At 39.4% G+C, this 15,216-nt stretch overlaps 1 protein-coding gene across 4 annotated transcripts in view; it reads right to left on the reverse strand.

Moving 5' to 3' along the window:
• Positions 1-15,216, reverse strand: part of strn3 (striatin, calmodulin binding protein 3) — a 231,786-nt gene that overhangs the window by 88,676 nt on the left and 127,894 nt on the right. For 3 of the 4 annotated variants that reach the window (XM_070879025.1, XM_070879024.1, XM_070879023.1), the window contains exons 4-7: positions 13,439-13,520; positions 12,697-12,873; positions 6,974-7,139; positions 6,256-6,391 (exon numbers count right to left, since the gene is read on the reverse strand). In XM_070879025.1, coding sequence (XP_070735126.1) covers positions 6,256-6,391; positions 6,974-7,139; positions 12,697-12,873; positions 13,439-13,520 — 561 coding nt within the window. Of the gene's footprint in view, positions 1-3,371; positions 3,483-6,255; positions 6,392-6,973; positions 7,140-12,696; positions 12,874-13,438; positions 13,521-15,216 lie in introns of all 4 variants that reach the window. The other variant, XM_070879022.1, reaches the window with a different exon arrangement.

Below are 15,216 nucleotides of genomic sequence, written 5' to 3' on the forward strand. Positions count from 1 at the left end.
TGCTACTGTAAAAGAACTGTAATTGATGACCAATACATAACTGATCCTTTAAACAAAAAAAAGAATTTTGCACTAGTGCTACAGAAGTAATATAATTAATCTCAACCACAGGCCCCGATGTTGCACTAACAGACCAGTAGATTTGAATCAAGTTCAGGACAACTCCATCAGGACTGACAAAGACAAAATTGTAATTTTCTAAATACGGAGACCTACAGCCATCAAACCTCAATCTACAAGTTATGAAAAATATAAGTCGTGTACTAATGCATGAAAGCATTGCTCATATGCAAGTCTAATAATTACAGCCAAAAATCACAAATTTGATATACAAGGGATAAACTTGAAAAAGCTCATATTTCCCTGCACACTTCTTGTTTATTTAGAAACCGTTGCAATGTAGTCAAGGACATTTTAAAGTACTTATTTGGCAGCAATAAAAATAAGATTTATTTGCTTGGCTCTCAGCTAGATTAGTGACAACTAATTTCTATAACACTGTAGTGATTTAAACCCAGTAGCGAGCAATTCATCTGAGGAGCTAGATGTGATAATAGGTCTTTGGCATGGTAGACAGGCTACAAACATCCACTTACAAATGAGCTCAGGTGAGCTGTTTTCCACATTTGTAAATTCAAAACCAAATAGCTTTATCTATCAAGATTACGTTAAAGGTGCTATATAAATACAAGTTGTTGTTGCTTAATAATTTCTGCCATTTCTTTCTCACTAAATCAAATAATATTCAACTTTTCTCAACTATGCTGCCATTTCATAATGCATATTTATCTCTTTTTAAGATTTATTTCCTATAAGTTCAAAGTTTCAGTAACCATTTTTTGCAAGTATAAATGTAATTTAGGATTGTATTTTAAAGGGGGAAAAAAACAAAGTTTTACTCGGCATGTACAGAATACTTATATTTTAAAAACGTTTCTGCACTAATACTTTGAAGTAGCAGCCACAAATGAAAATAGTGCACGCTAGGTTAAAGGAAAATAAAAACAGAAAATGCTGGAAACGCACAGCAGATTCAGAGAAAGACAGGTTAACAGTTTGGGAGCTTTCGGATTTCCAGTATTAATGTTTTCTTCTGCCTTTCATAGATTTAAAAAGGAACCGAGTGCAACAGTGGATTATTTTGACAATTTTCTTTGGAAACATGTGTCAAATCTAGCTCAGACTGCTAAGATGGAAGTCCGCTCTCCAGAAAAGTCTCCTATGCAAAATTACTTTGGGCAATCTCATCGCAGTTTTTAGTGGACACAACCACAACATAAAGATGTGCATAAATCACTTTTTTTTTTAATACAGAGAGTGCATCTGCATTAACACATCTCAGACATTAAAGCCACACAAAGAGAGTAAAGCCAGATGTTTAAAACCTAGTATATTGTGGTGGCACAGGTCTATTTTGAGTGTCTGTCAAACAAGCACTGGCACAGATTTACTTCCAGAAACTGATCACTGCTTCTTGCAGAATTGAGACCAATTCAATATTAAAATATTATGTAAGCAGTGTGTATTCATTTTCATTGCCTCTTGTGCATTAGATATTTCTTGCACCATCCTCCATTGGAGCGTTTTAATAATTATGTAGTTTCTCTTTTTCCATGTCAAAAGTAATAGGAGTAGTGGGCATAAGAAACACAAGCTCTCTCTTTCTGAAACAGGGTAGAGGACAAAATCATTATTTTACCAAGCATATTGTATTTGTGATATATGCTAAGGAGAGCAGTTATAAAAATAGGTTGTCCTCTGTAATTTAAGTGTCATAAATGCCTCTTCTACGATAAAATACTATGAATATTGTTATGATTAGCTTTGGATATCCTTTGTAAAATCAAAATCTCTTTTACAAAGTTTCAATTTGTAGTACTTAAATGTTTGACAGGAATTATAAAATATAAATTTACTAGAATTGTGACATTTATTAATGTATCTTGATCTTTTGGAAGTAGTCCAGACCAAAATAAAAGTGCACAAGCTTTCCACTTAAGGAAAGGCTCCGATTTGCTAAAGATACATAATAGGGATGGCACCATATTCAAGTACCGAAGTAAAATGTGGACTTTATTAATAAAACAGGACTTAAATACTTTTCCCCCCCATCAATTTTCTCAACTCTAGCGATAAACAGGAACAAACCAAACAGCTGGTGCACTATTTATCAATCTCAATGATATATTCCATTTGTTAGAAAAGTTATGAGCAATTTTAGAGTATTTACAGAAATATATGGTTGCAAGTGTTTCAATTAGCATTCCCAAAACTAAAATGTTAATTGAAACATTTTTTTTAATGAAAAGATTCCCTCCCTGCATTTATGTACACATAAAAAAGCGCCATAATGCAATTTTCAGCTAACTGTACAACAATTAATGCTGGCGTTCTTCTTTCCATTACCAAAGCCAATGAACACTGGAGAAACAATAAACTTGAGATTCGATCCCCAAATGTTATATAGTTCACCCCTTGCAATTTTTTGTTTCTTACACCATTTTATTTTAAAATCAATGATGGAATTCTAAGAAACTGATCACTTAATCCCTTTGATGAAACAATAATAGTCATACACATACATCAACTAGAGAAAAAGATTAGCAAAACTAAGTCAATAGGTGTGCATGCTCTTCTATTTGGTTAGCATAAAATGCATGCTGTACAGAACTTATTACCATGCAATGTTAATTTTGATGTGTCATGTGCTGCATTTCAGTTTTGTTCTAAACGAGAGTAATTTATATTCCACATGTATCATCACATTGAAGAGAAGGAAGGAATCAATACCTGTAATACGATTTTCTACATCCAGAACTTTATCAACTTGCAAAACCAAGCTCTCAATCAACTGCTTAGGTTTTCAGCCAACAGATTGTTAATGTTCTTGAACTTTTTGAAACTACTTTTATTAGTTTACTTACAGCAAGATACCAATGTATCAATTTCAAGTGAGAATTAAATTTGCAATGAAGCTGATGTACATTTTTTATAACAGAGCAATCTCACCAATTGGTTCTGCTTAATATAAAGCAATTTCTGCCTCAAGTTTTGAATTATACAGTCTCTCGCCAGAGGATAAGTGTTGAGAAGGTATTATTTTCTGAATGTTCCAACTACAGATACCACAGTACTTCCAGACATGTTGCCAATGTGACTTCCATACTGCGAAGATGAAAACTCTACCCAACTAATGTATGTTCGTTGCACCCCTAATCTGCAGTTTCTTTAGACATACAGGAAAGAAAAATATTGAACAAACAGAAACAAAGCTGAGAAAGACAGATATTTGGACAAATGAAAAAATGAGTAGAGCAGGTTTAAGTAAATGGGAAAGTTGTACTACATGATTCAGAATCATCTGCACTTACTCTTGACCCCCTTCTTGCCCTTCCGCTCCTTCTTGTATTGTTCCTTCAGTTTACTTATTAGTCCCTTGTCTACAGCCCAAACCTCCGAAGATGGGGAGAAGTCATCTTTGTCTACATGCAGCACATCATTGAAAAATCAGCAAATGGGAATGCAAGCAGTTGCTGCTGCTATTTCATGAAGGTTAGTGGTTTAATCACAGCCTTTAAAAAGTTACTGGAGAAGAGTTATCATGTAATCTTTTAAACACATTTTAACAAGTCAGTTTTAAGCAAACGATTATTTTGTTATAAATCTTACTCTTAATGGCCAATGTAAATTTTAAAATATAGCCATTTTATGCCACTGCATTCAAAACAGCAAAGCACAATACAGCCAGCAGTTTTACAAAGCATCACTTTCCTTACAAGCAATAAATTGGACACAACAAGCTTACAAGGAGGGTTCTCCCTTCAACCTGCTAACAAATCAGCTTAAAGAGATAAAGGTCAACTTGTGCGAACACGACTGAAAGTAAAAATACAGATATATTTCAAATAGTAGAAAGAAGCCCAAATTCTGAGGATTACCTACATTTTTTGTGATAACTGAATGTTTGAATAACTGATTACAGATTAGTTCCAATATCTTAAATGATAACATGTCCAAAACTGATCAAAGCTGTCTCTGTACTACAGTTCAGGTAAGTGGAAAAGCTAAGTAAAACAAGAATGCATAGCAGCAATATCTATAGTATCACTGACCGAAATAATTGAATGTTTGGAGGAGCTTTTTAAATAAGTAATCAAAAGTAAAATATTGAAAATTCCTACTGAAAATAACAGTAAAATTACCATATTATGCTGCAACACAATTTCATCACTCACTGCCACATATAGATTTGTAGATGGATATTTATCATGGGAGAGGTTCTGAACCAAATTACCGTGGTTGAGCATTACTCAGACAAGAAGTGACATAGCTGAAGAGAACAAATAAAAATTTTTGAAAAAAATAACTGCAAGTCTGGGATTTCCTCATATTTTATAATATGGTTGTAGCTTAATGATCTAAAACGATTTAGTTTTTGTAAAATTCCAATGTACAATTTAACAAAGTAGCTTCAAATGCTAATACTTCCTTCTTAGAATTGTGCCGATTATTTTTACTTCATCAGATTTAGTGTAAGAGGAGAATTTGAATGACAGGATAGCAGGGAGAACTCTTCTAAGAAAAGTAGAAAGTGTTAAAGAGTTGTCGACCATGCTAGAATTGCACAGGGAAGACATGCAAAATGATCCAGGGTCAAAACTTGACATTAACGCATGCTGCTCCATACGAGCTTGCAGCACTAACTTCCAGCTATTTACGGTTCCTCATGTAGCAATATCAGTACATCTTACATCAGACAAAATAATCCTACTATAAATAACTTTCGGGATGTGTGCGTCGCTGGGAAGACCAGCATTTATTGCCCATCCCTAGTTACCTTTGAACAGGCGGCGGTGGCAAAATTGCTTCTGGAACTGCAGAGGTCCGTATGGTGAAGGTGTTCCCACAATGATATTAGTTAAGAAGTTCCAAGATTTTGACCCAGAGATTATGAAGGGACAACGATATATGATCAAGTCAGGAAGGTGTGTCCCTTGGAGGGCAACTTGGAAGTGATGCTGCTCCCAGGCAACTGCTGCCCTTGCCTTTCTAGGTGGTGGAGATCAGGGGTTTGGAAGAAGCAGCCAAAGAAGCCTTGGCGAATTGCTGCAGTGCATCCTGTAGAAAGTAGACACTGGAGCCAGGGCTGATGGTTGTGAATCTTTGGAATTCTCCACCCCAAAGGACTGAGGATGCCAAATCGTTGAGTATATTCAAGGCTGAGATAGATGGATTTTTGGACTCTAGGGGAATCAAGAGTAACGGAGATCGGACGGGAAAGTGGAATTGAGGTCGAAGAGCGACCATATTCTTACTGAATGGTGGAGCAGGCATGAGAGGCCTTATGGCCTACTCCTGCTTCTAATTTTTATGTTCTTGTGTTACACCAGTGATGAAGGGGTGGCTGTATAGGCTAGTGGATGAAGTGCCAGTCAAGCAGATTGCTTTGTCCTGGATGATCTGAAGCTTCTTGAATGTTGTTGCAGCTGCAGCTATTCACACTCCTCAATGATGCCCTGTAGGTGCTGGAGAGGCCTTGAAGGATCAGAAGGTAAGCGACTTGCCACAGAATCCAGAACCTCTGACCTGCTCTAATAGCATGGCATTTATGTGGCTGGTTCAGTTGAGTTTCTAGTTAATGGTGACCCCCCCAGGATGTTGATGTTGGGAGACCCGCCGATGGTTGTGCCACTGACTGTCATGGGGAGGTGGTTAGAATCTGCCTTGTTGGAAATGGTCATCACCTGCCACTTGAATGGCACAAATGTTATTTGCCACTTATCAGCCCAGGCCTGGATGTTGTCCAGGGCTTGGTGCATGTGGGCAAAGACGGTTTCATTATCTGAGGAATTGCAAATGGAACTGAACGTGGTGAACAGTCCACATCTGATCTTATGATGGAGGGAAGATCATTGATGAAGCTGCTGGGGACTACTTATAGAAGATTTATTCCATAGTATAACGTCAATCCCGCTGGCTGGTTCAATCAACAATCGCAACTTCCTTCATTTTCAATAAAGTTGAAGTAGTACAAATAATTGTGAAACTAGAACATTCAGCTCAGTCTGACACAGCCAAACAAAAATCTCATCAGATATTACATTAAACTAATTCTGAAGATCTATTTTTGCTAGATTACTGGTAATGTTGCCAGCAGAATCATTAGAATTCAGATAAACAGCGATAAATGCCATAGCACAGACAATGGAATGGGCTTTACGTGCGATTAGTCAGCAACTCCACAGATTTTCTTACCCCATTCTGTTCCATCCCCAGAGCTCCTAGCTTCTCCAGCTCCTTCTCCATCTTCAGCTGTCACTAAGAAATCAAATTCTTTCAAAGCCTCTTCAGTGTCATCAGGCAAGTCGGTAGCTAGCCCCTCGTTACCAATCTGGAAGTGACAAATATTGATCATTTTTTAATTTTACCCAATCCAGAAACTTGCTGCTCAGTTTAAGTCAAACTTGTGTCATTAATGCACATTTTGCAGCAATTTTTTTCAATTAAAAAAATGGCTTTCTTGTAAGATCTCGATCAAGAACACAAAACACAAATTCAGATAAATATGGTGTACATAAATATTGCTTGAGGACTAAAACTCTCAGACAGGAAAGTGACCGAGAGGGCGCTCAAAAGCATTATAATGAAGGCAGGCGTATAACTGATCAGATTACGGCTATTTTATTATATCGTCTGGTTGAAGTCACTGACCAGCATTTCCGCTGTGACATAATAAGGTAATGATCACTTAACTACAACATCATAATATCTTGTTTTGTCCATCAATGCTTTCTTTTGTTCAGACCTTCAGGCAACATTGAAACTTAATTATGTCATACTTCAATCTAAAATCTCAAATATTATTAAAATACAGTTACAGAACAAAGAACTGTCTCATATGATGGGCCTATATTCTTTAGGAAGTTGCACAAAGTCTGTCAAAGACACTGGTACAATAAATTTGAACATTTACTTTATGTTTCTTGTTTATTCTGTGTTTTTCTTTGCTGTCTGTGACATCCTCCACCATTTCACCTTCCTCTTCATCATCATCACTGTCATCATCTGTATTTTCTAGGAAATTAAATGTGTCAAGAACAGCCTCAGCTAGACCTCCTCTTGGCTTATCTCCTGCGTTCCTATGTTTAAAAGAGAGTAGGATAACTTATTAGCAATAACCAAATACAGCATTTTTTCTTCTAAAATCAATTTCATACTACAAACTTATTTGTCTTCATTATGTGGCATAATTACCAATTTATTTTAGATTTATTTTTCTGTTAATGGTTTGCTTTTCACTCTTTAACTCTTATCTATATATTCTCTTTCCATCAACCCTAAAGACTGTGCCTGGTCCTAGCAGATATGAAAATTGCTGACTGAAATGCTGATAGGTTGTCCATTTTTTTTTTGAAGTAGTCCAACCCTGCTGGTTTCTTTCCCTCTTATTTCCTTCTTAATTACCCCTTTCAAAGCACAAACATTCAAAACGTAGAAGCTAGGCATCTCGACAACTGTGTGTTCCTTGTAAATCTATGGGTGAAATAGGTGAAAATTACCTTTTGAGGAAAATTGAATTTGAGCATGAATCAAAACATCAATCTGACACCAAGCCTTCTGATTCAGAGATTATCAACACATCAAGCATTTTCAATCCAATTTGATTTAGAGACATTCAAAAAGCTTTTGTTAGTAAATCTAGTAACAGTATTTTTACATTCTAATATGTTATCTGTGGATCAACAACAACTTGCAAGTTAACGTAATTAAAAGTCCCAAGGTGCTTCAAACAAAACTGGACACCGAGCCACATAAGGAGATATTAGGACAGATGATCAAAAGCTTGGTTAAAGAGGTAGGTTTTGAGGAGTGTCTTAAAGGAAGTGAGAGAGGTGGAGAGGTTTAAGGAGGGAATTCCAGAGCTTAGGGCAGTGATGAGCAAAATATGGCACACGGGCTGTATCCGGCCCGCCAAGGCCTGGCTTCAAGGCTGAACGTCCGCTGCACCTGGCCCCAAGCCCGACCCCGTCCTACGTAATGTCAGGAGGCAAACATCGCCTCCGAGGCAGCAGGGGAGGTGTAACCCAAAACAGAAGTGGGCATTTGCTGCATCAATTTGTCGTTATCACACCCAAAACCTCAGTTTCTGTTCCATCACTGCAATATGAAAGGTGGGTTTTACTCACGGTTAATGAGCTCAGTTTCTATAAATCTATAAAGATTCTATAAATCTGTGCACATTTTCCAGATAAATGCTCGATAACATAAATACATTAAATACATAAAATAACACCATTGGCACCATGACTCAGAACTGACACAATCAAATCGATTTGGAAGATTGTAAACTTGGAACTTTAAAATAAACTTGCAGCGAGTATTTGGTCTCAACTTGTCTCTGAAGGAATTTTAATAACTAATTCAAAATTGTTCCTGGGCTTGATTTAATTCCAGTGAGTTATAAAATGCTATTTTTGTTTATTGATGGAATTGGGTGAAAGGTGTTGACTGAATTCCGCGGAGGTACCGCCAGTCTCCCGGCGTAACTCTGGCACAGATACAGTTACATCGGGTCCCTGCCGTTTCTGGAAGTTTCCTCAGTAAAGAGCGGGGGAGCTTCCAGTGGTGGGCAAAATACAGTTCATTCTATCTAGTTCGCTGGATGGGACAGAAATAGAATGCAAGCCGGAGCATGAGCTGCACATTATGGCTGCTCATCTCGATGACTCTTTTACCGAAGAAAGAGTCTTTCCTCTCCTGATACCTAGAGTATAACAGCAGGTGGGGTTCTCATCACCATCTTAGACAAGGGAGTGGTCCCGGAGCACAAGGAGTCCAGGTAATAGCACGCAATTGTAGTTCAGGCTTTGAGAGGCCTGGGGCTCCTTTACTCAGCACGCTAAAATAAGAACCTCTCTCACGTTGGAGACCCCGCAATCTCGAACCACTCTGCCAAACAGCAACGTAGACTTTCAGTACAACATATAATTGATCGATCGGTCATTTAATTCATTTAGTAATGGAAGATTTTACTATTTTATACTACATTGTCTATTCACGATAGTATCTGACTACCCACTGAATTTAGGTTCATAAATTATTGGGAGGGTAAAAGTGCGAGTGATGATCGACACTATGAGTTGGCCAGTTTCAAATTTACCAATTTAATACTTTGCGCTCATCAATGTGTGTGGTCCCTTTAAATTTTCTGAACAGTATCCTTTCCAGTGGCAGGAGCTGGTGAGCAGCTGCGTAGGACCTTGAGATTAATGCGCGACTGTGCAGCCGCACATCTTGGGGGGAACATTGGTGTGCGACACTCAACAGTTCACCAAAACTGGTTAGGTGGCTCTCAAGCCCAAATAATTGCCCACCATGGCTTAAGCCTCCTCCTCATCATCATCATCATCATAGGCAGTCCCTCAAAATCGAGGAAGCCTTATTCCCACTCTAAAAGTGAGTTCTTAGGTGACTGAACAGTCCAATACGGGAATTACAGTCTCTGTCACAGGTGGGACAGACAGTGGTTGAAGGAAAGGGTGGGTGGGACTGGTTTGCCGCACGCTCCTTCCGCTGCCTGCGCTTGATTTCTGCATGCTCTCGGCGATGAGATTCGAGGTGCTTAGCGCCCTCCTGGATGCATTTCCTCTACTTAGGGTGGTCTTTGGCCAGGGACTCCCAGGTGTCAGTGGGGATGTTACACTTTATCAAGGAGGCTTTGAGGGTGTCCTTGGAACGTTTCCTCTGCCCATCTTGGGCTCGCCTGCCGTGTAGGTGTTCCGAGTAGAGCGCTAGCTTTGGGAGTCTTGTATCAGGTATGCGAACAATGTGGCCCGCCCAGCAGAGCTGGTCGAGTGTGGTCAGTGTTTCGATGCTGGGAATGTTGGCCTGGTCAAGGACGCTAATGTTGATGAGTTATCCTTCGAGTACCTCACCTGGTATCTCTCACTTATCTTTTAAAATCTTCAATTCCCTAACCCCATCTCCCCTCCCAAAATTTCTCACAAGATATCCTTCCCTCTTTTCTCACTCAGCCTCTGCCCTTAGCGATACCTCATCCTTGGTGATTTCAATCTTCATCCAAGCTTCCCTTGTCCTCGCTCCTTTGAATTCACTTATCTTCTGTCCTCCCTAATCCTCTCTCCTTTGAATTCATTTATCTTCTGTCCTCCCTAAGCCACTCCCTCCATTTAAACTCTCCTGCCCATACATACAGCCAGTCTCTCAATCTTGCCGTCTTCAGTGGTCTCTCTACTCCCACAGTTTCTATAACAGACAAAGCCATCTCCAACCACTTCTTTGTATCCCTCATCACCCACATCCTCCAATCCCACGTCATTTTATGTCCACCCCTGGAAAAAAAACTCCTCCAAATCACTTGTAACTGCACTTTCTATATCTCAACTGCCTAGCTTTGACCAGAACATATCTGGTCCACAACTGGTTTAGCCATCATCAAATCTGGCTGGACCACATGAAGCACCATCAGGTCTTACTCTCTTCTCCAAAAACTCTCACTACTCCAGGATCATCCCGGAGAGCAAACTTCTTCTTTCCATTATCAACTATCTCCTTAAACCTCTCTCCCCTGCCTTAAAGTGTCAGCCGCGCCTCAGTGGTAGCATTCTCACCTCCAGAGACTTGAGCACAAAAATCTAGACTGACACTCCAGTGCAGTACTGAGGGAGTGCTGCACTATATCAGAGGTGCAGTCTTTCGGATGAGACGATAAACCGAGGCCCCGTCTGCTCTCTCAGGTGGACGTAAAAGATCCCATGGCACTATTTTGAATAAGAGCAGGGGAGTTATCCCTGGGTGTCCAAACTAATTTTTAATCCCTCAATCAACATCTAAAACAGATTATCTGGTCATTATCACATTGCTGTTTTTAGGGAGCTTGCTGTGGGCAAATTGGCTGCCGCATTTCCTATAGTACAACAGTGACTACACTTCGAAAAAAAAACGTGTGCTTTGGGATGTCCGATGGTCATGAAAGGCGCTATATAAAATGCAAGTCTTTTCCCCTTTTTTTCTCCACCCTCACATCCTACAAGTGTGAGGAGCACATGGACTACTTTATCATTAAGATTGAAATCACCAATTCATTTGCCTCTGCGGTTTTATCCTTCCCTTACCCCACCATTGGTAACCGTGCTTTTGGCTTCACACTCTTGAATTCCCACCCAAAACCCCTCAGCCTCTCCTCCTTTTAAGGGCACCACCCCTGTCACCAAACTTTTTGGCAACCCATCTAATATCTCTTTCTTTGTCTCAACATTTTTATCTGATTATGCCCCTATGAAATGGGGTGTTTTTCTACATTAAAAGTATAATTGCAAGCTGTTGCTGTTCTGTCCAATTAGTCTTGAAGCCTCTACTGCCAGGGAGCAGCACGTGCTGCAGCAGGAGAGCAACAGATGCAAAGAGGGACATCACCAAGACCCAGGTTGGTGATTGGAACGTGGGCAGGTACAGCAGGAGCCGCGAGGTCTGGGCGAAGGAGCGGCGAGAGTTTGTAGAGGAATGTGATCGGGACCCAGGAGAGGTGCGAGTTCGGAACCCAGAAGAGGCAAGGGTCCAGGGGCAGCACGGACCAGCCCACACTGCGATATGTGTGCGCACTAGGTCCGTGCAGGAGAGCTGGTCTCCAGTCGTCTTGGTTAATCCTTGCCACTGGACCAAGACTTAGTTCTGTCAAGCCCATATGGTGGCTGGTGTGCAACGGCCATCTCACGTTAAAAAAAATCCACACACAGGCATCTTCCACCCTTCAAGATTTAGTTTGGGACCTGGAATCTTAGGTCCTTCATTGAAACACTTGTGAACTTTTTGACGTGGAAGCAAGTCATCCTCAATTCGAGGGACGGCCTATGATGATGATGACTGCCAGGTGAACCACCAATGTAGTCATGTGGCCAGCCACCAAGAGGTGCTAGAAACAACTTGTGCATGACTCTTCCTTCCCCTTGTTATACACCACAGGAAGGCACTGCAGCAACCACTCAACATGCCTCAGATCAGAAACTAAGGGCACTTTTATTCATTCATGGAATGTGGCGAGCAATGTTCCCTTTAAGCTGTGTGGCTGCACAGCTGGCTCACCGGATTGTAAATGGAAAAACCACGCATGCACGGATTTTTGAATGGGCCACGCAGCCTGTTAAAGGTGCCGCGCGACCAAAATAAATTAGAGGGAACATTGCTGGCAAGGCCAGCATTTATTTCCCATCCCAAACGATGAACCTGCAATAGCTCTCATACCACGGCTGAGTGTTAATGCTCTAAAACTCAGTTCCATTCGACACCTAGATAAGTTTGGAAAATTGATTCAATGGTAATAAACAGATTCTTTAGTAAATGAATTCAACAATTATACCATTTTGTTCACATTTTTTTTTAAATCCCTGTTTTCTCACTTTCCATGGGATTCAGCTATATGCATCGTGATGTAGCTAAGAAGGGAGACTAGTATAGTGCACAAACTCAAAACCATCAGTGCAAATACAATACTGGGAAATAAAAGATGTAATTCAAACACTACAAATTTGATGGCAGTATTTTCCCTTCCTGCCAAATGAAGCACTTTATTTCCATCCCAAACTCCGTCCAGGAAAATACCTAATAAGAGTGGTAATCATCCAAGTGCGGTACATTAATTCTAGAGATAAGGAAATCATTAACATTTTAGTCGCTTACCTTTTAACTTCTTGCCCTTTTTGTTTAGATGGTGAGTCTCCTCCATTAAGAATCTGTTCCAAATTTTTTGTCTCTACTGACCCATTCTGCTCAGAGCCAGAAAGGCCTAATAACGACCGCACTCTCTGTGATCGCACGTCTAGAATTGTGTCTGTGTAGCCAACTTCTTGTAAATACCTGTAAAATTTTAAATTAAAATATCTTCGTTTCTGATTCCAACTCATGCATTTGATTAAGCGCATATTCTATTTTCAGGTTTCATAACAAAGCATTTTACATTTTCTGCTACATCTATAAATTTTTAATAATGAATTTTGCCAAAAACCAACAGATATGAAACAGTTTACAGTATTCTTTAAAATGGGGGTGGAAAGTTATCCCATACTTGAAGTCAGTGAGTAATAGTCTTTGTTGCTATCAACAAGATTTAGCAAAAGCTGTATAAGTACTATTGACAATTAATTGGGCAATTACAATTTAGGTGCAACAGAATATTTCATATTCCTTACACTAATCCAAAATTGTTACTAGTAATAAATGTTGAGTTGCTTTATGAAAATATAATTTGCAGTTATTAATTTAAGTGTGTAAGAGTGTAAAATAGACCATAAAATCATGACTGACCAGTTGGTAAAATAAAGTAATTTCTTTGAAAATTAACCAATAAAAATTTAAAATACATAAATTTGTCTATTTAAAATTCTTACACCAGATAAGAGCAAATAGATTTCATAGTACTCACTGTCTGAGCAACTGTCTGCCTTGTTTCCAAGTCAACTGACTGTTCTGAGGTACAGGTGGCACCTCTGTGTCTTTGGTTTCTTCTGGAAAAGCAAACATACATTACTAGAATATTAGAATAGCAAGATCCCATCAAGAAAAGCAGTCGGAGGCCAGATGGGTACACTAAAGCAAACATTGTAGACCTGCCCCACATTTAACTGTTCTGCACAGCATTTCTTGAGGATTACGAGCATTACGAGCCTCAAAATTCCTGTAGATTTGATCCTATGCCTGATGGGCCTACATGCTGGTGAGAACTCCAAACCACCCCCGCCCCCCCGACCACCTCCAAGAAAATCAGAATGAAGCCACAAACTAAAAATCCACTTCCAGTGTTCCACAAGATTCAATAATTCAACCTTGCTTCGCTTATCACCATATAGTCAGAAAACTCAATATTCTTCTGATCCAACAAACCCCGGCGAATGTCAAATCATCCTGACTCATACGGTGTGGAGTTCCCAACATATGCACAGAGCACCGAGAGCACCAATCTACCAACGTAATCCCCTCTAAGTATCAAGTGACAAATCTTCACACAATTCACTTACTCTCTTTTCTTAAGGGAGATTTAAAAACAGAACTTAGTACGGTATAGAAAATGAATGACTGCAGGGAGATGCTATATAAAATGTGTTCCCATTTCTCTCTTTTAGGAAAAAAAAATCCATTACAATGGGCTAAATATTTTAACCATTCCCCATCAATTTAACCAGAAAATTTAAACCATTCTGGCCCTGAAATTGCTGTGTCTGTGACAGCGTACTCTCAGAACGCCTTCGTAATTCCTTTGAAATGCCCCGCAAGTTCCAGATTTCCGCATGCGCAACTTTTCACAGCCTGGGCGCCAGCAGGTATTTTCATAATTGTTTCGCAAGTCAGAGGTGTACTCCTCCAATTGCAATTTCTAGGTCAATATTGCTTCTCTTTTGGGAGAAATCACCATTTTTTTTTTGTCTATTTGGGGCTACTGAAGACTTTCCATTTGAGTATCCATTTCCCTTCAAGTTGCTCCATGAACTTAAGTTAGAGTGCCCCGAGTTTGAAGATACCCATGCCAGGCAAAATCAAAAACAGATGGCTACTACTGAGGCAGTAGCGTCTTTTCAAATGTCAGGCAAATCTAAATCTGTCATCCAAGCTGGTACAGAGTGTCAGCTCCCTTTGAAATAATGCAAACCCCTGAAGACCCATCTTCATGACACTTTTCACCAGACCGAGCTTAGAAATGGAGCAAAGACCTGAAATGGCAGCTTTCCATGAATCTTGAAAAGAGGCTACATAAACCATTTTTCTCTTAAAAAGGAAAATGTCGTGATTTTTTTTTAAGTTTGCACAGGAAGTAGTCCTTACAATCTTTTCTTCAATGCATTAATCTGAAGAACAGCACAGAATGGGAAATAGTAATTTTAAATAAGCTTTTTCAAACACCTTGAATCATGCTTTTGGACGTGAATGACTGAAGTAAGTCTGAGCTCAGCATCATAAGCATCCCCTACAGCTTCAGGTAAAAGCATCAATCCTCGGTGACACAAAAAAAACCACACCTCAAAAATTTTATTTTATAGATAAAAGTATATAAAATGCTAAAAAAAATAAAAGCACAACTCAGACTGGTTTGAGGGAGAAAATTAATTTTTAACACTTCTAGCAGATAATTGCCTTCACAAAACAAGTCTCTAATACCAGTGTGAGAAGTTATCTTCAAAATGTACATCTGCACACCCATCAGTACTC

Source organism: Pristiophorus japonicus, chromosome 4, assembly GCF_044704955.1.
Source record: "Pristiophorus japonicus isolate sPriJap1 chromosome 4, sPriJap1.hap1, whole genome shotgun sequence".
NCBI classification, from domain to species: domain Eukaryota; kingdom Metazoa; phylum Chordata; class Chondrichthyes; family Pristiophoridae; genus Pristiophorus; species Pristiophorus japonicus.